The 23,631-nt window shown below is 42.5% G+C and overlaps 1 protein-coding gene and 1 pseudogene across 2 annotated transcripts; one reads left to right on the forward strand and one right to left on the reverse strand.

The window, feature by feature from the left end:
* Nucleotides 1-4,492: 4,492 nt before the first annotated feature.
* On the reverse strand, nucleotides 4,493-22,997 carry WDCP (WD repeat and coiled coil containing). 2 transcript variants are annotated; one of them, XM_028099592.2, is made up of 4 exons: nucleotides 22,932-22,997; nucleotides 10,262-12,110; nucleotides 7,732-7,849; nucleotides 4,493-6,384 (listed from the first exon to the last, which is right to left on the reverse strand). In XM_028099592.2, the coding sequence occupies exons 2-4, from the start codon at nucleotides 12,089-12,091 to the stop codon at nucleotides 6,257-6,259; spliced, it is 2,076 nt and encodes a 691-aa protein (XP_027955393.1). In that variant the 5' UTR covers nucleotides 12,092-12,110; nucleotides 22,932-22,997; the 3' UTR covers nucleotides 4,493-6,256. The 2 variants fall into 2 exon arrangements, with proteins under 2 accessions (XP_027955393.1, XP_087882454.1); XM_088026328.1 differs by lacking the exons at nucleotides 4,493-6,384; nucleotides 7,732-7,849 and adding an exon at nucleotides 8,377-9,421.
* LOC114205965 (large ribosomal subunit protein eL33 pseudogene) lies at nucleotides 8,496-8,917 on the forward strand (annotated as a pseudogene).
* Nucleotides 22,998-23,631: the final 634 nt, after the last annotated feature.

Raw genomic sequence — 23,631 nt, forward strand, 5'->3', positions numbered from 1 at the left:
CCTCTGACCCTATGCTCCGATCCCACGGTATGATCCCCACTATTTGGGAATTATTATTGCCAATTCCACCCATTATTTCTACTCTGGGTCCTTCGACTCAATTTGCCCATGGAGCCTCCTGTCGTGTCCCCGACCCTCTTCCAACACCACCCTCTAGAGCCAGACCTCCTGTTTCAGAGAAAGAGGATGTCTCCTTGCCCCCAGGGCCCACCCCTGGGCCCATCATTGACAAAGAGCAGGCATCTCCCTTGCCCCTTCCCTCTCTGCTACCTTTTGTTCCTTCCTTCCTTTGAGAGAGAAAGAGAGAGAGAGAGAGAGAGAGAGAGTGAAAGCATCCTAAGCAGGCTCCACGCCTAGCCCAGTGCAGAGTCTGACGAGGGCTCGAACCCACAACCCTGAGATCACAACCTGAGCCGAAATCAAGAGTCGGACACTCAACCAACTGAGCCACCCAGGCACCCCTACACCTCTCTTTCTAACCCTGAACTCTCTGCTGAACTTCAGAAGCCCATCTGAGTGTTCTTCAGGCAGTAAAACATCCTCTGTGTAAAGTGGAACTCAATACCTCCCCACATTTGTTCTGCCTCCTGCATTTTATTTTTTTTTAAAGATTTTATTTATTTATTTGAGAGAGAGAATGAGAGAGAGAAAGAGAGCACATGAGAGGGGGGTTGAGTCAAAGGGAGAAGCAGGCTCCCCGCTGAGCAGGGAGCCAGATGCGGGACTCGATCCCGGGACTCCAGGATCATGACAAGAGCCAAAAGCAGTCGCTTAACCAACTGCGCCACCCAGGCGCCCTCTGCCTCCTGCATTTTCAGTAAATTATGTCCGCATCTATCAGGTCACCAAAACCAAAAACTTGGTGTCTTCTTAGTTTTTTCTCTCCCCCACTCACTCTACCATGCCCTCCCCATGCACACTGAGTGTGGATTAAGCAACGGAAGGAAAGGGTTGCAGCTTATAGGTTATTATCAAATGGTAGAAGTTGGACAGAAAATTGTAGCCCCAGATATGGCTGGGAGTGTCTCCTAACCACATGGCCACTGACAGAGCTGCCTGCGGGGTGTCGGAGATGTGTCCGTATGTCCATTCATGTGCTCCTATAGGACTCCGCTCAGCTGGGTACAGACTTCTGTGTTCACCTACTGTTTCTTCAGGACAAAACTGGTGCATCAGCAAGGAAAGTCATGTTATACTCTAATTGTTCCTTAATATAGTAACTGTGTTGGAGCAAATTTGTGTTTTCAAAACAAGCATTATAACAGAACTGAGTGTATATGTGTGTGAGTGTAAACAACAGAAATCCTAAATGATCTCATAAGCATTCAAGGAATGAAATAAATATTTTAAAGTATTCCCACAAAGAAAACACGAGATCGAAATGATATTACCAAGTGCTATCAAACTTTCATCAAGGATCATTTCATAGCTTATGAAAACCTTTCTAGGGAACAGAATAAGGGCACACCCTGCAACTCATTTATATCAGGCCAGAATACATTTGATACCAAAACCAGACAAGCAAAGTGAAAGGAGAGGAAATTTACAGGCTAATCTTGAACACAGAACATGGAAGCAAGAATCCAAAACAAAATATTAGTAAACTGAGTCTGGCAATGTCTAAAAAATAAGCACATCATGAACACACTGGATTTATTCTAAGAATGCCAAGTTTGTTTCACATGAGAAAAATCTGTCAAATGAAACTTACCACATTAACAGATTAAAGGAGGAAAAAAATTGTGTTCTCAATAGATACAGAATCATTTGATAAAACGCTAATACCATTTTAAGATAAAAGTACTAAGCAAACCAAGAGGAAAAGGAAATTTTTAAACCTGAGAAAGGATATCTACCAAAAACCTATAGTGAACATCATTCTTAATGGTGATAGTCCCTTTAAAATCAGGAATAAGGATACCTACAATCACTGCTTCTAGTCAACACTTCATCAGCAGATCTAGCTAGTGTAGTCATAGTATAATAATTAGAAAGGAAGAAACAAAATTGCCATTATTTGTAAATAATTTCTACACAGAAAACCCAAAAGAATCTACAAATAAATTATTAGAATAAGGGAGTATAGCCAGATAATTGGACATAACATTAACAAAAAGAAATTACATTTGTATATGCCAGCAAGTTATAAAACATAATTTTTAAACAGTAGCAACAAAAAATATAAAATACCTTAAAATAAATGAACAGGCTGTGGAAAGACTTTTGCTTTTGGCCATGATGGAATAGTAGAGACCAGACCTAGCCTCTCAGCTGAAGCAATAAAAAAGAAACGGAGAGAATATATGAAACAACAGTTTTCAAGATGCTGGGCATGAAGCAACAAAGGAGGAATCTCTGGAAGATGGGAAACAAATGAGGTGAAGCTTACGATTTACCCCAGCTTATTGCCTTGAGAGTTTCCAGATGATACTGAAGGGAACCATTTGGAGCCCAGAGGATTCTAAGCTGAGAAGATGAGTTTGGGGAGACCAAAGTGGCTAGAGTTTGCAGGACAGAATATTGAATGGGAGTGATCTACAGAGAGAAAACTCAGAGGGTTCCCCTCAAGTACCCAACAAAATGTTGATTAAAGAAATAAATGTGAGGGGCTCCTGGGTGGCTCAGTTGTTAAGTGTCTGTCTTCGGCTCGGGTCATCATCCCAGGGTCCTGGGATCGAGCCCCACGTCGGGCTCCCTGCTCGGCGGGAAGCCTGCTTCTCCCTCTCCCACTCCCCCTGCTTGTGTTCCCTCTCTTGCTGTGTCTCTCTCTGTCAAATAAATAAAATCTTAAAAAAAAAAAAAAAGAAATGTGAAAGGCAAACCTTTCATAAAAGGAAAGATAGATAAGTGTGACTTCCTTAAAATGAACAGTTTGTTCAACAAAACACACCGTAAAGAGAAAAGACAAGACACAAACTGGGTGAAGATATTAGCCACACATAGTAAAAACATCTAGAATATAAAAAGAATCCCTACTACTCAAGTAGAAAAAAGACAACCCGATAGAAACTGGGGCAAAAGAAACAAGCAGGGGTTTTGCAAAAGAGAAAACTCAAATGGCCAGTAAACAGATGAAAGATGCTCAATTTCATTGGTGGTGTGGAAGTAAAAATTAGGATCACAATGAGAAACAATTTAAAACTACCCCATTGTCCTAAGTTAAGAAGTCTTGAACATGTAGAATAGGAGCTCTGATACATCGCTGCTGGGAGTGAAGACTGATGTGACCACCTGGGAAAATAATTTGAATTTACACACCCTTTGTGCTCCAGCAATTCCATATCTATGTCAAAGACCCCAGAGAGGGGGCATAGGTGGCTCAGTCAGTTAAGCATCTGACTCTTGATTTTGGCTCAGGTCAGGATCTCACAGTTGTGAGACTGAGTTCCTCCCTGCATGGGGCTCCGCGCTCAGCATGGAGTCTGCTTGAGATTCTCTCCCTCCCTCTGCAACCTCCCTCGCTCACACGGGGCTCCCTTACTCTCAAAATAAATAAAATCTTAAAAAAAAAAAAAAAAAAAAGACCCTAGTGAGACTTCTCAAATACTTGCATCAGGACATACTTAACAAGAATATTCAAGGCAATATTGTTTATAATTGCAAAAATAAAACCAGGGACCGGCGCAAATGTACACAGCAGGAAATATTATGGTAACTCAAAACAGTGAAAATAATAGAACAAACACCTAACGAGCATGGATTCTTAGAAATAATAGTGAGTGAAAAACATTAAGCTGCAGAGGACTATATACAATATAACACCATTGTATAAAGCTCAAAAACAAGGGGAAATAAACACTATGTTCTTTAGGCCAATGTGTATAGGTGGTTGTGGTAAAAAAAGAAAGGAAAGAATGATCATTACAACGATCAAGAGATCAGTTACCTCCGGGGTGCAGTTATCTCTATAGAGAAGGATCCAGAATGGTTTCTAGTAACGCTCATTTTGTTATTAAGCCTTCCTGGGGCACCTGGGTGGCTCAGTTGGTTAAGCGGCTGCCTTCAGCTCAGGTCATGATCCTGGGGTCCTGGGATTGAGCCCTGTGTCCAGCTCCCTGCTCAGCAGGGAGCCTGCTTCTCCCTCTCCCTCCGCTACTCCCCCTGCTTGTGCTCTCTCTCTAATAAATAAAAAAAATTTTTTAACTAAGCCTTCCTATGCTTTATATGTATTGTGTGTATCAAATAATAAATACCCATACGAAATTTAGAAAAATTTGGGCACCAAATGGGATTTGTAAAGAACGTCTTTCCTTATGCAAAATATTCTCAACAGAACATTAAACAATAATTAAAAGATTATAGCTCTTCTGTCCCTGTATCCAAAGCCAGCAAATACTGCATTAACTACTATTGCTCCAATGACTATAATAATAGCAGGGGCCAAGGAAACGTTCTTTCGTAGGAGAGTTGTCATGGAATCAGATTTGTTGTAAAGAAATACATAATTTATGTGCCAGACCGTCCACCAGAAGAAATACAATGTCCACAAACATAAAATCAAGAACTTCTCTTTATACCAGCGATAATCACAGAGAAAATACCATCAAAACATTCATAACAGCCACAACAAGCTTTAGGGACTTCATGGACTCATTCACAGGACCCTGACCAGGGAAACGGTGGTTATAACCTGTACCTTGACGCACCTGCCCTGATCTTACTACAGGGTCCCCAGGCCCCCCAGGCTTCCTAATAGTGTGCTTTCATCCTGCCCAGACACTTCCTCTGCAAATGGAGCCAGGCCCCAGGCTGTCCTCGGCGACGGCTCTCAGGCACCTGATGACAGACCAGCAGCCTCCACTTCCATTATTCTAGCAGCCGCCTAATGCATTTGAACCACAAAATGGGCCCTCGCCTCTTTCCTATCCCAGCTCCATCTTCATAAACGGTAACAGAGAGACAGGAGTCCCCAAGGGCACGAAACCTTTCCTTCCAGACAATTTTCAAGGAAAGGGGGAAAAGATGCATATGTGCTAATGGAACCTCTCTGCTAAAACAATTTATCTGCAGATGTGCCCTGACCAGCCACACACTCATCAATTTGTCAGGCTGCCGTCACTGAAATTTATGATCCTGTTTGAGAAGTGGTGTGTCCATCTGAAGTTGCATTCAGGGCTCTTTCCACTCTACTAAGTTGGCACTTCAGCCCGTTAATTATAATAAGCTGGTACTTTTTACCTACCTCAGATTCAGTGAAATCTCCAATTTTCTGAACTACTTTCTCTCAGAGACTCTTTGCTGGTCTCTAAGACTTGAATGGAGGGAAAAGAGAAACATCAAAATGAAAGTGACAATTCAACTAAGGGAGCTGACTACTGGGAGAAAAATAGGACATTTTTATGATCCCAAAACTGGAAAAAGAAAAAAAGAAAAAAGGCATTTCAGGGAGAAAATCAGGAGTAGCCACAGCACGCCATCATGCCTTAGACATCACCTGGGCTTGGCATCGCACTATTAACATAAGCACATGCTCCAGTGGGGTCCAGAGGGGTCAAAGCACTTGACATTTGCTATTTGCCCAGGGCTAGTTTTTCGGACCTTAGTTGGCCAGAATTTTTTAAGGAAGCAAGAGAGTTAGGTTTAAATCCTGGCAGGTCCAGCCAACATGAGAACTACTTCCTGTTCTGCCCTGGGGACAGAAATCAATCGATTTTTTGTCTTCTTTTGAGCTTTGCTGATTCCTTCCTGCTGGTTTGGGGTAAGAAGGATATGTCAGAGCATATGTTCTCCAGTACCTCTTACTCTCAACTCTAAGCCAAGGAAATGGTCTATAACAATGCTGAAGTACCTTTTAAGTGCTTCTAAGACAGCTTTAACAGTTTGGGGTAAGGGACAGAAAGCCTCAGAGAAACCATAAAACACAATCCATATGGCACCAGAATACTGTTTTGTTCTGGGAATTCTGCCCTTAGACAAAACCACAGTCATGAATATGTAAACAACCACTTTTTGAGCCATCTAACAAAGACTGAGCTCTGCCGGAAAGCAGGGGGCTGCAGCCCAGGGCGGCGAGGGGTGGGGTGGGGTGGGGAGGGAGACAAGGAGGAACAGCGGCCAAGCCAACCACAGCAGGTGCTTCACCTCTGAGCGACTGCGCAAACCCCAGCCGAGGAGAGTCCACGGTGGAAAAGAGATATTGTCTGAATGACCTCATCTGAAAGGGTATCAGGCCATACTGCCTAAATGGATAGATCAGCCGGTGGCGTCTACGCTCTCGACAGTCAGGTCTCTCAAGACTTCAAGAGAAGGAGCAGGATTAAGACTCTGAGACAGAGTCCGTGAAGACATTTGCGCTGCCATCTCTGATGGTTATTTCCTGGGTGGCTGTGAATGTTAATGGGATGAAGCCTTCGCTATCAGCACAGAGAAGGATCCAGTGCGAGTCTGCAAAGTGAAATAAACACATAGGAAATTTAGGATATCTCATCCTATTCTATGAAGAAAAAGAAGATAAATATTTTTTTTGAGGGTAAGAATAGAGTAGTTGATAATACTGAACTGATCATTGTAAGACCGTGCAGACAACTGGGGAGACGGAAGGACTGAGTACTACTGAGGGTGACGTTATATGGCAGGAGCGGGTATTGACGGCATTGATGACGTAGGCATAGCTAGGGGACATCCATCTTTACCCAGGCGGGGCACTTATCACTCAGTGCTATGTATATGATTGTGTATATAGTGCACATGTGTTAGGGGTTGCGTATGGAGTGTCCCTCTCTACTCGCTCTTAAGCAGTTTCTCCAGAAACTATGTGAAGGTGGGAACAGCTACTCTCTGGAGGAAGCTTTACTCTTTAGGTCATTACCAACCTCTAGACACCTAAGGACGCTTAGCTGACTACTGCTAGACTAGAATGGTCCAGATAATCCTGAATGGTTTGTTCTGCAGTAACCCAGGGCCAGTGGCCTTAACACATGCCTGGACCTTCTCTGGTTCTTTCAAATCTACTGTGCCTCACCTTTGACGCTGTAATTTCACTTCTGAAAAATCTATACTTTCCAGGAACAACATGTAAAATATGCAGAGAGGTTTTTATCAGTGCTATGTATGCTGCTGAAACTGGAAACCACTGGAAGGTCAAAGAAAATATGGTGAAGTAAAATATGGTACACCCGGAATGGAATAGTAACTCCACCCAGGACAGATGACAATTATGAAATCATATCACAAATGCATGTGTCAAAACAAGAAAATGCTGGTGCTAGAAACAGATTTCATGTTCAACGTGGTGGCTACCATTAGAAAAATGAGGCATAAAAAAACCACCATGCTGTGCATTTGAAGAGTGGGCACAGCTCAGTTCGCTGGCATTTAGGGATACCCTTCTCATCCCATGTTTGCTGCATATTAAAATGACCAACTCCTTTAAGAAATATTCTGCAATGCTGCTATGATCTTTATGTTTAGTGCAACAGGTATATATGAGGTTTTAATGTCATTCCTTTGCAGCTGTTATATATTGCTTTGTAACTCTTCCAGTTTTTTCCTGTGTACATTTAGGTCTTCCAGCTAGGCTGTAAGTTCCTCAAGGGCGGAACCCGTATTTCCCATGTGTTTTGGTACCTATGATAGACTTGTGTATACAGTAGGCAATGAACAATTCTTGTTAACTTTCTCGTGAATCACTGAATGGTTTGTATACTTCACCTTTATTATCAATGAAAGTTACAAAATAGATGGTAGAAGGAGGGAGTGTGGGGTAGAACCAATTTCTTGAATTCTACCTACCGTGGAGCATTTCGACAAGAGAGAGGCCGAAAGTCTGCTGGACTGTACTGAGCCTTAGTTTGCCATTGCAGAGGAGTATGGCTCTTTTTTCAACAACAGGACCTACATAATAAGATTTCTTCAAATATAAAAATAAAAGTTGTTAAACTGATTGCAGAAGCAACAGAGTTAACATTTCTTAAGAACAGAATGTGTTAGTAGTTTTTTAAAATCCTATTTACTATCCTTATAACTAATCCAGCTGTGGGGTGCCTGGGTGGCTCGGTCAGTTGGGCATCTGCCTTCGGCTCGGGTTGTGATCCCAAGGTCCTGGGACCGAGCTCCACATGGGCTCCTTGCTCAACGGGGAGTCTGCTTCTCCCTCTCCCTCTGCTCCTGGCCCTGCTAGTGCTCTCTCTCTCTCAAATAAATAAATAAAATTTTTAAAAGGAAAAAAAAACTAGAGCAGTTGTAAATAAGGAGGTTTGGCTACATTATTTAACACAACAAAAGGATTAGATCTCAAAATATTTATGGGTTAAATACCATGACCTTCCTACTTAAAATATTTTAGGAATTAAAAAAAAAAAGCAATTATGGCAAAATGTTAATAACTATTAAATCCAGATGACAGATATTAAAAGGATTTCATTATGCAGTCTTTATGTTTACAATTTTTCATAATAAAGAATATATGTTTGAAATTTTTCACAATAAAAAAATTTTAATTCAGTTTTAAACTATTCTTTGGTTCATTTAAAAACCTACATCCTGGCCATCTTGGAGTCTGTGGAGGCCTGCTGGGAACAGGACTCCTGTAACGCCAAATAATGTCTGGAAGGCTGTGGTCCAAGGCCATTTTTGCTGGCTATAAGCGGGGTCTCCGGAACCACAGGGAGCACACAGCTCTTCTTAAAATCCAAGGTGTTTATGCTCGAGATGAAACAGAATTCTAGTATCTTAGGCAAGAGATGTGCTTATGTGTACAAAGCAAAGAACAACACAGTGACTCCTGGTGGCAAACCAAACAAAACCAGAGTAATCTGGGGAAAAGTAACTCGTGCTCATGGAAACAGTGGCATGGTTCGTGCCAAATTCCGAAGCAACCTTCCTGCTAAAGCCATTGGCCACAGAATCCGTGTGATGCTGTACCCCTCAAGGATTTAAATTTAATGAAAAGTAAATAAAGGTGTAGATTTGTTCTCTTGTAAAACAAAACAAAACAAAACAAAAACCCAACATCCTGAGTTGGTCAAACAGTAGTATTTTTTTTTTAAAGATTTTATGTTTATTTATTTGAGAGGGAGAGAGAGAGAGAGAAAGCAAGCAAGAGCACAAGAGCAGGGGGAGGGAGAAGCAGATCCCCTGATGAGCAGGGAGCCAGATGCGGGGCTTGATCCCAGGACCCTGAGATCATGACCTGAGCCACCCAGATGCCCCTATTAATTTCTATAATATACAAAAACCTCTTATAAACTGATAACTCAAAAGGAAAAAAATGAGCAATAGGCAATTCATATTCAATTGACCAAAAACCATGAAGACATACTCAAATTCACTAATAGTAAAGGAAATACAAATGAATAAAAGTGAAAAGCATTTCATACTTATCAGACTGGTGGGGCTGGGAGGAAAAGACAGTCTCATAGGTTGAGAAGGGGTATGTGATGATGCATTAAGTAAAAAATCTTTGGGAGGCAATCTGGCAACTCTGTGAAAAGTAGAAACATATATGTCTATATATACTCTTCAAATTAGCACTTCCACTTCTGGGAACCAACCCAACAGAAATAAAAGTAGGAATACAAACAGCTACACATAAGGGTACCATACCACTACAGCAGGACTGGGAGCGACTGAAGAGAAGTGAAGAGCTAAAGGCAACGTGCATGTCCACCAGGGGCCCAGCTACATAAACGGTGTGCTCTCAGCACAGAGAGTGCACCCTATGACCCCATTTTTGTAAAACAATGACACACCACCACCCCCACATCTACAGATCTATGTATACAAAGAAGTGTGTAAGATTATAGGAGAATGAACTAAAATAATGGAGGGAGCCATGTTAAGCCGTGAATTAAAGTGAGTTATGGCGGGGGGCAGGGCCACATTCAATGGGGAATGAAAATGTTCATGATAAAAACAGATCAGCTATGATCCCATTCATGTAATATGATATATTTGCACACGCATTAAATCTTTCTAAATCGACCTAACCTTTCTCTCTGCAGTGCATACGGAAAAGTTTCCCACAGTGAAATAGCACAATAAGGAGAATTTTTTTTTCTTTTAAATATAAATTGCCAGGATGAATACAGTCATTCATATTTTACACCATACAGGTGACACAATCCCAGCATACGCCGGTATGCGTGCCCATCTGGCTGGCAGCCAACCTAGAGAGGTAGAACAACTTGCCTGTAACGTAACACGCCCTGCTCATGAGGTTCAGCTACAACACCATCTTGCTCATCAATGAGTTTTTCTTGTCAGTACCCACGGGCTGCAGGAGCTTTCACGTATAGGGGCAGCTCCTCAAAGGAGAAGTTACCTGATAAGCGACGTGCACATAGGGTGGGTCCTGAGAGAGTGGGTACCCAGGAGAGAACTTCTCCTTTTGCAGAACGTCTGTGAGTTCAGAGAAACGTCGCTGCACTTCAGTCAGGGTCCTAGATAAAATTTCCATTTCCTTAGACAGCCGGGAAATTTCCTTTTCCCTTTGTAAGCTCTTGCTTGGAGGCCAATCAGGAGGTTCGGGAGTTAGGGTGTGGTGGGGTGTGCCGCTGGATCTGGGCAGCATTACCGAGCGGTTAACAGGCTCATCATCTAGAGCGTCAAGGGCGACGGGGCCGTCACAGACACTGGTGGGAGGACTTTTGATTTCTTTAATAAGGGTTTTTCCAGGCCTCCCGCTTTGCCCACTGCCGTTAGCTGTTAAGAGCCCTCTGTTTGGGTGACAAAAGTCTGGGGAAAGACTTTCAATTAGCTTTTTTCTATCTGTTTTATTTAATAGAATACTGAGAGTAGAGACTCCACTCTGGTTTTCACTTGCTGTTACTGGAGATTCTTCTTCCAATGTTACTTCTCTAACAATCAAACGAATGATATACTGATCAGTCTTTGAAGAAGGAAGAAATGCTGAATCAGTGGATTTTTGTCTTCCTACCAAAATCAATAATAACTTATCTGTCAAGAAGCATATGCCTTTTGGCTTTTCACTTCTCTCTAACTGAATCTGCCGGATATTTGGCACACATGATGGAATGACAGAATAGATAAAAATGACATGGTACGTATTGGAAGCCACCGCCATCACCTGTGCTTTAGGATTTAATGCTATTAGATCAGGAGCCAGAATCCCGGGAATGGTGACTTTTCTGGTCTGGGTGACCTCTTTCTCAAAGGTCACAAGGACCAAATGTGAAGAATCCAGGCCGGTTCCTGTCAAGTAGTCCTTTTTTCTTAGACAAATAAGAGAACTACCCTCCGATTTGGCGGTACTGGAATGTATATGAGTTAGATCCAGAGGATCTGAAAAGGAAGAAGAAATGGGAGAAACTGAGGTTTCAAAGTATGTTTCAGAAGCAACCGCCCCCTGATCCCCGGTGGGTCCTTCATCAGTAACCGGTGAGGCACACAGACGAGTGTCTTCCCCACCAGGAGGAACGTCAAAAGTTTCGGATGCATTTAAGCCACAAATCTTATCTAGTGGAAGCTCAGTCGCTACAGCGACCTGTGAGTCTGTGGTGGCTCCGATGGAGCGCACGTAGCTATCCACAGCAAACACTGGGTAGGAGGAGCACCTGCGAAGAGTCTTCTGAGCACTGTCCCAAATAAAGGAATGCAGGCTGCTGCCAACTGCCACCACCAGCCTCCGGCCATCCTGGGTCCAACAGGCACAGTGAATGAGGCCCCTGGTATTGACGTCTGCTTTCACCCGGGGACCGTCACCATAGACGCTTGGGAGGACGGACACATCCTGTGCCGTCAACACAGCCAGGACAGGACTCTTTGGATGCCACACACAGCCCTGGGGAAGGACAGGAAGTGATTCTCTAATCTCACAGGTCTGCGACATCAGCCATCTGCTTGTCTCCGTAGTGCTGGGACACAGCTGCCACAAGGCAACATGCTTCTTGTGCTGGACGGCGAGCAGAGCGGGCACGTCAGCCACAGCGGGGGGGGCCCAGGACACTCCGTACACATGTTCAAACTGTCCAATGACCTTGGAATCCCCAAACCTGGCCTCTCCACTGTGAAGCTGTAAATCAGTCAGGACTACCTGACGCCCATCAGTCCAGACAAGGCCATGAACTGGGTGTATTGCCTGATACAACGCATTCAGCCCCGTCCTGAGAAGTCTTCCTTTTCCTAACTCCATCCTTTTGGATACAGGTTGTCTGAAATCAGTAAAAGGGAAAGATTTACCAGGAGAATATAATTAGACAAATCCAAAATGTAGGACATTTTACAAGACAATTGGCTTAGGCTTTTCACAGGTATTTTCAAGGGGATACAAGGACGAAGGAATGTGACAGATTAAAAGACACTACTGAGCCATAACAAGCAAATGCAATATATAAACTTTGATTGGCTCTTGAATTGAGGAAATAAAATTTTTTTGAAGATTTTATTTATTTATTTGTCAGAGAGAGCGAGCGAGCACAAGCAAGGGGAGTGGCAGGCAGAGGGAGAAGCAGGCTCCCTGCTGAGCAAGGAGCCCGAGGTGGGGCTCGATCCCAGGACTCTGGGATCACGACCTGAGCCGAAGGCAGACGCTTAACCATCTGAGCCACCCAGGTGCCCTTAAAGATTTTTTTATTTATTCATTTGAGAGAGATAGAGTGAGCAAGAGCATGAGCAGGGGGGAGGGTCAGAGGGAGAAGCAGACGCCCCCACTGAGCAGGGTACCTGATGCAGGGGTAGATCCCAGGACCTGATCATGACCCAAGCCAAAGGCAGATGCCCACCCAACTGAGCCAACCAGGTGCCCCAATTTGTTTTTCTTTTAAACAAAAAGTGAGGGTATAAGTCAAAGTTCCTGGGTACTAACAACAGAAACCACTCTGGCTAATTTAAGCAAAAAAAGAAGCCTCAAGAACCAGGCTCTGAAAACAAGCAGGAACCAAGTGGGGCTAGGCAGAATAAACCATGGCCATCACTCTCTCCCCCACACATTAGTGTGTGAGAATCTAACTTCACTGCCCCTTCTTTGATGGCAATTGCTTAAGATGACGAATGGGGGTCCAGAGGGAAACCTCCCCACTGGCTAAGCCTAGCTTCCATGCCCTGCTCTAGCTGCCAGGTTGGAGAGAGGGTTTCCCCACAAAGGCTTCTGTGACAGGGTGATGCGGCTCTGCCTCCCACCAAGACTCACACAAAGGGCAGTTGCCCCCAGATTAGGGAAGGGGTTTTCAAAAAAATGACAATTACCACAAGGATCATATGTTACATATCATTCACTAATTTATTTTAAATCATGGGTACCTTTCCAAGTCAATAAAAATAGAGCTCCCTCAATCTTTTAAGTAGCTACAAGGCATGCCATATTGTATCCAATGATTCCCCTGTACGTGGGAATTCAGCTTTTCAATTTTTATTTAGATGTGGATAGAGTCCAAAAGTTTGGTACTCAGTTCTCACCACTGTTTTCCCTTTTCTTTCCTTCCAATGTCACCTACTCTCGTGTTTTTATCATCTGTTTATTACTGTCAGGCCTCCATCTCTTCTCCTGGCTTCCTTGCTGAGCTGCAGTGCTATTCGTCTGTTAGGCTTCACATTATGGCTGATGTTAGCCCTGACCACACTCATTTCAAACCAGGTGTGCATACAAGAAAAAAAAATGGTGTTTTTGCTCTCAACAGCAGCTCCTTAATGGTTATCACCATTCTCAATATTCATTCAGGCTAAAAACTCGGGACTCCATTTGACTGCTCTCCTATACTCTCAGTCGTCAAATCTTATCAATTCTTAGAACTGTTTCTGAATCCAGTCATTCCCACTGGCACCATCCTGAATCAATCACTGGCACCTCTAACCTAGATGACTGCAATAATCTCCTCCTACTTGGTTTCCCCACCTCTGGCTTTCTTCAGTCCATCTTGTGCAAAACCAATCTTAAAATGTCCTTTTAAGTATATCATTTATCAGCTTAAAAATTGGCAGGTATTAAAAAAAAAAACTGGCAGACGTTACCTACTGCCTAGAGCTGCACTGTTCAATACAGTAGCTACGAACCATGTGTGTTTTGTAAATTTAATTAAAATTTTAAAAAATCCAGTTGCTCAGTCACACTAGCCCTTTTTAAAGTGGTCCACAGTTACATGTGGCTAGTGGCTCTCATATTGTACAGGGCAGAACAGAACATTTCCATCAGTGAGGAAAATTCTGCTGGACAGCACTGGCCTATAGGATAAAGTCTGAATTCCTCAGTTGGGCATTCAAACCCCTGCCCAGTGTGGACCTACCTATCCGTCCAGTCTTACTTCTGTTTTTTCATCTTCACAAGTTACAGTGGCCGGCCCATTCAAAACACATAATAAATGACAGGTGAAGTGAAGGCCCAGCTTAAATACCATCTCCTCCAAGAGGTCTTCCTTAATCATCCTGCTAAAGTTGATACTTTCCTCCTCTTAACGCCTATAGCCCTTATAGTCTAAAGCACTCGTGTGACATCTTCAGTTTATTACCTGCAATTACCAGTCCCTCTTTCATGCGCTACCTCAAATTTCACAACTCACACACTAAGTCCTTGAGAGTAGAAACCAGACTTAACTTCTTTGCCTGTCAGTTCCTAGTACATTTCATTAAGTGCTGGCAAGTACTTTCAGATGGACTGCTCTGTACCCATTATATCCTAAAAGGCGTTTCCAATTGGGTCATGGTATTGCCAGGGGTTGTGTTGTGATCACATTTTTGTTTGTTGCTTCAGGATCTTATGATACTGTCAGTAAACCTCTTTGAACTGTATTTGGACATTCTTTCTAAGTCTGTTAAATAATCCAGGCTCTTCAATAACAACTAAAACGATGGGGGATATATATTAAGAGATATTTCCCTCCCCTACAGGGCCATATAGTCCCAATGCAGCCATACACTAGCATTGCTCATTTTTTGTGATTTAAAAAAAAGAATGGTTAAGCAACCATACATATTAGCACAAGGTCCCAGATCTTAAAGAACTCATAGTCCCAGTTCTTAAAGAACTCATACTGTCATTGAAATCATGAGGACAATCAAATATATTTATATAATTTTTTTAAGGTTTTATTTATTTATTTGACACAGAGAGACACAGCGAGAGAGGGAACACAAGCAGGGGGAGTGGGAGAGGGAGAAGCAGGCTTCCCACTGAGCAGGGAGCCTGATGTGGGGCTCGATCCCAGGACCCTGGGACCATGACCTGAGCCGAAGACAGACACTTAACAACTGAGCCACTCAGACGCCCCTTTATGATATAATTTTAACATTCTATAAAACTAATGTAGGATTTTGCAACAATCAAATGTTTCCTTCCTGGGGTAGTTCCAGGGGCGGAGAAACATCTTTATTTCTGGTGATTATTATAATGTAGAGTCTATATCAGTGTCACAGTATGAAAATTTTTCCTTGAATCATCTTATGCACAGAACCTGGCTTACTGTTGCTTTAGTGAACTTCAAGTTCAGATGCACCAAAGTTGGCTTTGCCTTAGTATTCAGCCAAAATCTACTATTTGGCTTGGATTTCAGCCTTTGGAAAACTGAACAGCCTAATGCTAGCATCCCTAACAGTGTGTCCACACATATCTAAGATAATGAGGTCAGATTAGAATAAGGCAGTAATGAGAATAAGCTGGATATTCTAAGTTATCTAAATGATAAGTATTCATTTTCAAATATAGACAAACATGACAAGCATTCTTTATTTAAAAGGCAAAAAACTGCCTCAGGTACATCCTATTTCAAAATTCTACCAGTGAGTTGATTGATATATATATCTCAACTTGATATCACTGAGTGTGTATATATTGGCTGCAGGAATAAAATGTTGCAATAATAAATGACTGTGACAGATTAGTTTTAGGACAAAAACAAGAACTTTCACACAGTTGACTTACTGAGAAATAGACTAGCATAATATAAATATTAAAAAAGAGTACATTAGGTAACTTAAAGAAAAATGTATTTTTTAAAAAGATTTTATTTATTTATTTGAGAGAGAGAGAGAATGAGAGAGAGAAAGCACGAGAGGGAAGAGGGTCAGAGGGAGAAGCAGACTCCCCGCTGAGCAGGAAGCCCGATGCGGGACTCGATCCTGGGACTCCAGGATCATGACCTGAGCCGAAGGCAGTTGCTTAACCCACTGAGCCACCCAGGCGCCCAACATTGTATTTTATCAACAGATGTTTATGAAATTTATTTTTTTTTTTAGATTTATTCACTTACAGAGAGAGCACATGAGTGGGGGGAGGGACAGAGGGAGAGGGAGAGAGAGAGAGAACCTCAAGCAGACTCTCTGCTGAAGGCAGAGCCCAACACAGGGCTCTATCCCATGACCCATGACATCAGCACCTGAGCTGAAATCAAGAGTCAGACACTTAACCAACTGAGTCACGCAGGTACCCCGATGTTTATGAAATTTAAATAAAAGTATAAAGCACAGTGATAGAAATTAATTCTAATTCTAATCTTGGTAAAATTGTTCATTATGTTAGTATTCATTAAACAAAAATATTTAAAAACTGTTTAACTTTTAAGTTTTTTTTTAAGATTTTATTTATTTATTTGGGAGAGAGAATGAGAGAAAGCACGAGAGGGAAGAGGGTCAGAGGGAGAAGCAGACCCCCCGCTGAGCAGGGAGCCCGATGTGGGACTCGATCCTGGGACTCCAGGATCATGACCTGAGCCGAAGGCAGTCGCGCTTAACCAACTGAGCCACCCAGGCGCCCTTAAGTTGTCTTTTTTTTTTTTTTAAGATTTTTTAAAAAAGATTTTGTTTATTTATTTGAAGAGAGACAGTGAGAGAGGGAACACAAGCTGGGGGAGTGGGAGAGGGAGAAGCAGGCTTCCTGCTGAGCACGGAGCCAGATTTGGGGCTCGAACCCAGAACCCTGGGATCATGATCTGAGCCGAAGATAGACACTTACTGCCCAGGCACCCCCCCCTTTTATTAAAAGATTTTTAAAAGTAATCTCTATACCCGATGAGGGGCTTGAGCTCATAACCCCAAGATCAAGAGTCACAAGCTCTACCCACTGAGCCAGCCAGGCACCCCTAACTTTTAGTCTTTAAATTCTATTTAGCTATGGGTCATTTACATAAACATCCTAACTGGGAATTATTCACAAGTTGTGAGAATGAATTAAAGGCAGACAGTGAACTCGTCACCAGTTTTCATGAGGTGGAAAATCTCCAAAATTCCTGATAAATCATTTTCAGTCCAGACATAATAATGAAAAAGAACGAAGGAAAAAGTGTTAAATAAAAATGAGGTACCCAAAATACCTTGCAGCTGAAAGGAAGTGGCTTTTTAGCACTGAAAGTGTGTAGCTTGGTGACCACAAGTACAATCCAGGAACACCAGCATTGCTGAGAAATTATTTTTCCTGTAAAATAAGCTCAAACAAATGTAATGATCACTATGTTTTTTTTTTTTTAAGATTTTATTTATTTATTTGAGAGAGAGAGAGAATGAGATAGCATGAGAGGGAAGAGGGTCAGAGGGAGAAGCAGACTCCCCGCTGAGCAGGGAGCCCGATGCGGGACTCAATCCCGGGGACTCCAGGATCATGACCTGAGCCGAAGGCAGTCGCTTAACCAACCGAGCCACCCAGGCGCCCTGTTGTTTTTTTTAAATAATGTTTTAATAATAAATTTTTACTAATAGGAATGAAATTTCAGATTTTTCTTTTGTCTCACAGGTTCATTTTATGATTGCCTCTGTGGAATACAGAGTTTTTACAATTGGCCATTTATGCACCCAAAATGTATTTTTGAACTAGGGCACCCCTAGTTCAAACTTCCCTGATCACAAACAAGATACTAAAAATCAGCAATTTAGGCAAAATACTAGCAATGCTCATGGTAGCAGTTCTTGGTTCAAAGTTTCAAGACACTGACAGGAATCAAGTAAACAAAAAATGTGCACTCTGACTACTAATCCTGTGTCTAAGTTACTGTAATCACAAGTTTTGGGTGTAGCCCTGCCATGATGCTATGATGAATTGGGGAGAGCCAATAAAATATGCAAGATGCACTTACAGCCTGAAATGAATCAACTCATCATGGAGTTGATCAATACAGTAGATGGATGCCCCAAATCCTTTTTGTAAATACATTATACAACAACTGTATATAATATCATAAATGCGCATAAAGATTAAAATCTTATAAAATTAGGGGCACCTGGGTGGCTCAGTCGTTGGGCGTCTGCCTTCGGCTCAGGTCATGGTCCCGGGGTCCTGGGGTTGAGCCCCACGTCGGGCTCCCTGCTCGGCGGGAAGCCTGCTTCTCCCTCTCCCACTCCCCCTGCTTGTGTTCCCCCTCTCGCTGTGTCCCTCTCTGTCAAATAAATACATAAATTAATTAATTAATTAATTAAAAAATAAAAAAATAAAATCTTATAAAATTAAATGCCAAAATCTAAATGCCAAAATCTAATTCCAAAACACACTGTTATTTGACAGAGTGATCGTTTTTATTGCAATTCAGGATCCAACATTTCTTAAAAGAATCTCCTTTGTAAGGTTTTCAAATAGTTTTCTTTCATCTATATTCTTCCTTTAGAAGGAAAAAAAAAAAAACCAAACATGGGTATTTGTATATATTTAGATAAAGATGCAAACAAAAATCGGGAATGATACACACCAAAACTGTTCAAGATAGATAACTAAAATGGAGTGGGGTGATGTAAGAGATAAGATGGGACTCTCTTATTTCTGTTTTTGAAAAAACTGTTTTATAATAAGCATGTATTCAAATAGACTTTTTGTGATTGAAAGAAGGAAATAAAGATTTAAATGTAAAAAATACTTCATAAAGAGCTCTGGGGCACCTGGGTGGCTCAGTCTGTTAAGCAACTACCTTCAGCTCAGGTCATGATCCCAGGGTCCTGGAATCCAGCCCCGCATCAGGCTCCCTGCTCAGCGGGTAGCCTGCTTCTCCCTCTCCCTCTGCTGTTCCTTCTGCTTCTGCTTTCTCAAATAAATAAATAAAATCTTAAAAGAAAAAAAAAAGCTCTTTTGAACCAAACACCTGAATTTTAAAATGGCCAAAGGATATCAATAGGCAATTTACAAAATAATACAATGATTAATAAACATCTTTACAGTAACATTCAATCTTACTAGTTACCAAAGAATTGTCTGAACTTGCACCACTTTTTTTTTTTTTTTTTTTTTAGGAATCTCTACACCCAGGGCGCCTGGGTGGCTCAGTTGGTTAAGCAACTGCCTTCGGCTCAGGTCATGATCCTGGAGTCCCGGGATCAAGTCCCACATCGGGCTCCCTGCTCAGCAGGGAGTCTGCTTCTCCCTCTGACCCTCTTCCTTCTCGTGCTCTTTATCTCTCATATAAATAAATAAAATCTTTAAAAAAAAAGAAGAGTGGAACACTCCACCAACAAAACCAGCCAAGCACCTTCTCACCACTCTCTTCTTAACCGCTCCAAATTGACCCTATTACCACCTTTTTGAAATAGCTTTCACCAACTCACCAGTGCCATCGATGTCAATACACCCAATGGATACTTTTCAACCCTGTTTTACTGAGGTAGCACGTGTCAAAGAACTTGAGAAATCGCCTTTGGACCCTAAATCCACAGAAATGTAGTCTCTACTCGGTGCCTGAGTGGCACAGATGGTTCAGTGTCCAACTCTTGGCTTAGGCTCCGGTGGTGATCTCGGGGTCATGAGATCCAGCCCCGTGTCAGACTCTGCGCTCAACGGGGAGTCGGCTTGCGATTCTCTCTCCCTCTCCTCTGTCCTCCCACTCCTGCCCTCTCTCAAATAAATAAATAAACCTTTAAAAAAAATGTATTCTCTACCAAACTGCCTGGTGATTTGCTTTTAACTTATCTGCAACTTATTTCTCATACCTCTTTGCCAGCCTTGTCCTTGCTTGTAGAGTCTTTTACTAAGAAGGAATGGTCAATTATGCTTCCACATGATGTCAGATTAAGTGGGTCTGCAGTGGCTTGCTAAATGGAGGAATAAGTCCCCTGTTGTTACTAATGAAGAAAACTGCCATCTCTAACCCACTGATCTTATATAATATATGTTTTCCTCTAATACCTACTTATGCGCTTTTAAAGACTTTTATTGATAAATAATGCATGATACATTTTCCTGGGCAGAGAAAATTCCTAACGGGCAAATTAGATCAAAGGCAATTTATATGGTATGTTTTAGGCCACCCAAGTCAGTCTAATGTTATTGAGGGTACGTATGGCCAGGGGTAGCACAGGGTAAGGATCTGTAAATAAGAGAAAGACAAACATGTTTATGTTACTGAGATTTTTAGAAGAATTAATTTTAGTATTTTCATTTTAGTAACAAGAACAAATTTGCCATATTTTTCTAAAAAATCTAATACAAATTACAAAAATTGGTTCCAAACCTTTGTACTCCATTGCTAGTTTAGGTCTTAATCACCTCTCCCTTTTTAGTGGGGCAGATAAAGGAGAAATCCTCTGGATGCCAGTCTCTTCCTTCCCACAGAGCCTGGATGCTCTAAGAGATTGGGCAGAATCATCTTTTTTATTTTTTAAGATTTATTTATTTGAAAGAGAAAGAGAGAGCACGAGGAAGAGTGATGGGAGGGGCAGAGGGAGAGAATCTTCAAGCAGACTCCCGCTGAACACAGAGTCCCACGTAGGGGCTTGATTCCAGGACCCATGAGATCATGACCTGAGCTGAAACCATGAGTTAGATGCTCAACTGACTGAGCCACCCAGATGCGCCAGGGCAGAATCATCTCTTTAAAAAAATCACAGCTATAGTCATTTTGTTCTTCTGCTCAAATACTTTGTCTCTACAGTCTATGTATATTAAAAAAGTTCTTTCAAAACGTCTTAGCACGGTATTTCAAGCCTTCTATTTTCTGAGATTAATATACCTTTCCAACCTTACCTCCCTGATCATAAAGGGCTTGCTGAGGAATTAGGAGGAACTAGCATACATTCATGTGATAATGTGCAGGATGGACCTGAGAAAGAAGACTGATAAGTTTAATAAGGGGACACGAAATAGTCTGAATGTCACAATGAGAAAGAGAGCCAAGTTTGTAGCCACTTCAGTAAAGAAAGAGGGGAGAGCCTGATTTAAGAGATATTTGTTTCTTTTTTTTTTTTTAAGATTTATCTGACAGAGAGAGACAGACAGGAGAGGGAGAAGGAGGCTCCCCATCGAGCAAGAAGCCCAATTCGGGACTTGATCCCAGGATCCTGGGATCATGACCGGAGCGGAAGGAAGCCACTTCACCGACTGAGCCACCCAGGCACCCCTCAAGAGAGATTTCTAAGGCAGGGGCGCCTGGGTGGCTCAGACGGTTAAGCGTCTGCCTTCGGCTCGGGTCATGATCTCAGGGTCCTGGGATCGAGCCCCGCATAGGGCTCCCTGCTCAGCAGGGAGTCAGCTTCTCCCTCTCTCTCTGCTGTTCCCCCTGCTTGTGCTCTCTCTCTCTCTGTCAAAAATAAAATCTTTAAAAAAAAAAAAGAGAGATTTCTAAGGCAGATGGAATAGATAATATCAGGTAGGATATGAGCGGTGAAGAAGAAAGGAGAATTAAGGACAACTCGCACATTTTTTGCTCGGGGAAATTGTTGAACCATTAATCAGAGATCTATAGGGCAGAGTGTGCTTCAAAGGTAGGAAGGGTGTGCAGTGTGTGATAAATTTTGTATTAGATCTGCTTCATCTAAGATGTCTATAGCGTAGCAATGTACCTTGGGCAGTCAGAAGTTAAGGATCTGGGAGTCACTGGCACAATGGCACAATGGAGGTAGTTAAAGCCAAAGCAGTGGACAGCCTGGCTGTGAAATATCAGAGCCAAGATGACAAAGGTTGAAACAGCCTTCAGGCGTTCCCCAATTATTTTGTATTTTTAAAAATATTTAAATTCTGCCTGAAGCTAACTGTATACTTGGCCTCTAAACCCTCAGACTAAGATTTCAGGGAGTTTCAGGGAAAGAAAAGCTCACTGTTTCTTTAGTTCAGGGGAGAGATGGTCAGAACCAAGACCTGGTGCTCAGCCTGTGGCCACCGAATTCTGGTTTTAATCTTCTTTAAAGACAACTCGGCTTAGGCGAATCAGACCATGTCCTAGTAGGTTTAAACAGAGCTACACAACCCCCAATTTGTTTTTCTGTTTATTGTGTTTCCACTATAAAATAATTTCAAGTTCTTTACACTTTTTTAAATTAACACACAAGAAAGGTAAAAAGGTAAATTCATAAAAAGCCATTCATCCAAAGGAAAAAAAAATATGATTACATCACTCTGGGCTTTTTTCTATGTAGTTTTGGTTAAATTTTTTTTTTCAATCATACTGTATAATTTCGTATCACAATTTTTTCACTTATTATATATTACCGTTTTTCCGTGCCATTTAAGTTTTATAAATTATTTTTAGAAGCCACTTAATATTCACTAAGTCGCATAATTTTTCCTCACTGTCGAGACGCCTGATTTTAAGGTTTTATTTATTTTTTCTAAGATTTTATTTTTTTGACAGAGAGAGGCACAGTGAGAGGGGGGACACAAGCCAGGGGAGTGGGAGAGGGAGAAGCAGGCTTCCCGCCGAGCAGGGAGCCCGATGCGGGGCTCGATCCCAGGACCCTGGGAACATAACCCGAGCCGAAGGCAGACGCTTAACGACTGAGCCACCCAGGCGCCCCTGATTTTAAGGTTTTAAAGCCAACTTTACCTTATTAGAAATAAGGCTGTGATAAAGGTCTTTACGCATAAAGCATGTTCTTCATTTCGGATGGCTTCCTTAGGATATATTCCCACAAGTGTCACTAATGAGTCACATGGAACATATTCAAACGTTTAAACCCACCCCTCGCTCGTCCTCAGCCGCCAGTCCTTCGCACGCGTACCTCCTACTCCATTCTCCCCATCCTCTCTGCACGCCTGGGTCTCCTCGCCACTCCCCAACAAGTGCCGGTCTCTCCACCTCCCTCCTGGCCCACCGACAGCCTCCCAACACCAGCTAGGCTGGGCAGCAGCAAAGACAAAATACCTTTGGTAACACTGTCCACAGAAAGTAAGTCTCCCGGGTGCCGCGGGATCCGGAGCCCAGGGCGAATACCGGAAGCATCGGCTCTCAGGCCTCTGATAGGTGAGCGGTAGCGGGCAAGGCCCACAATGTCCTCTGCTTATTGGCTTTTGCTTGCGTCACGTTAGGGGAGGGTCCTTCCCCCTGACCAATAAGCTCGGGATTTGCCGCACAGATCTCTGGGAGTAGTAGTTTCTGTGAAACTCCAACTACAGTAAATCAGCCACACTTTAACTCTCCCTTAAGGGTGGAATCTTCCCCCACTTCTCCTCGATTCTCTTAGTCTAAGAAAGAGTACAGGATCCCTAGAGTCAACACGGTTTCTTAACTTTTTTGGGGAGGAGGAAAGGGGTCAGGGGGTGAGAAGGTGTTGAGGACTTCTTTAAAATGTGATACAAAAATGTTCTTAACCTTATACAAGATATTGTGCATTCAACTGAAGCCGCTCCAGGGTCCTGTCCGAGTTACAAACCCCTGTTCTACACTTACCCCAAGAGTGCCTCCCCATGGCCATAGTCCAAGGATCTAGTGCGTCACTAGTCTTTAGACACCTGGGAGACTCTGGGTCACGCCGTGAAGCAGGCCATGGGGAATTTCAGAGGCTGACCCTCAAAGTACAGTTGACTATCATCTTTCTTGAACAAAACAGCCAGTACTCCTTTAG

This window comes from Eumetopias jubatus, unplaced genomic scaffold (assembly GCF_037043125.1).
Source record: "Eumetopias jubatus isolate StellerSeaLion01/CBP00866 unplaced genomic scaffold, mEumJub1_p1.0 scaffold_9, whole genome shotgun sequence".
NCBI lineage: Eukaryota > Metazoa > Chordata > Mammalia > Carnivora > Otariidae > Eumetopias > Eumetopias jubatus.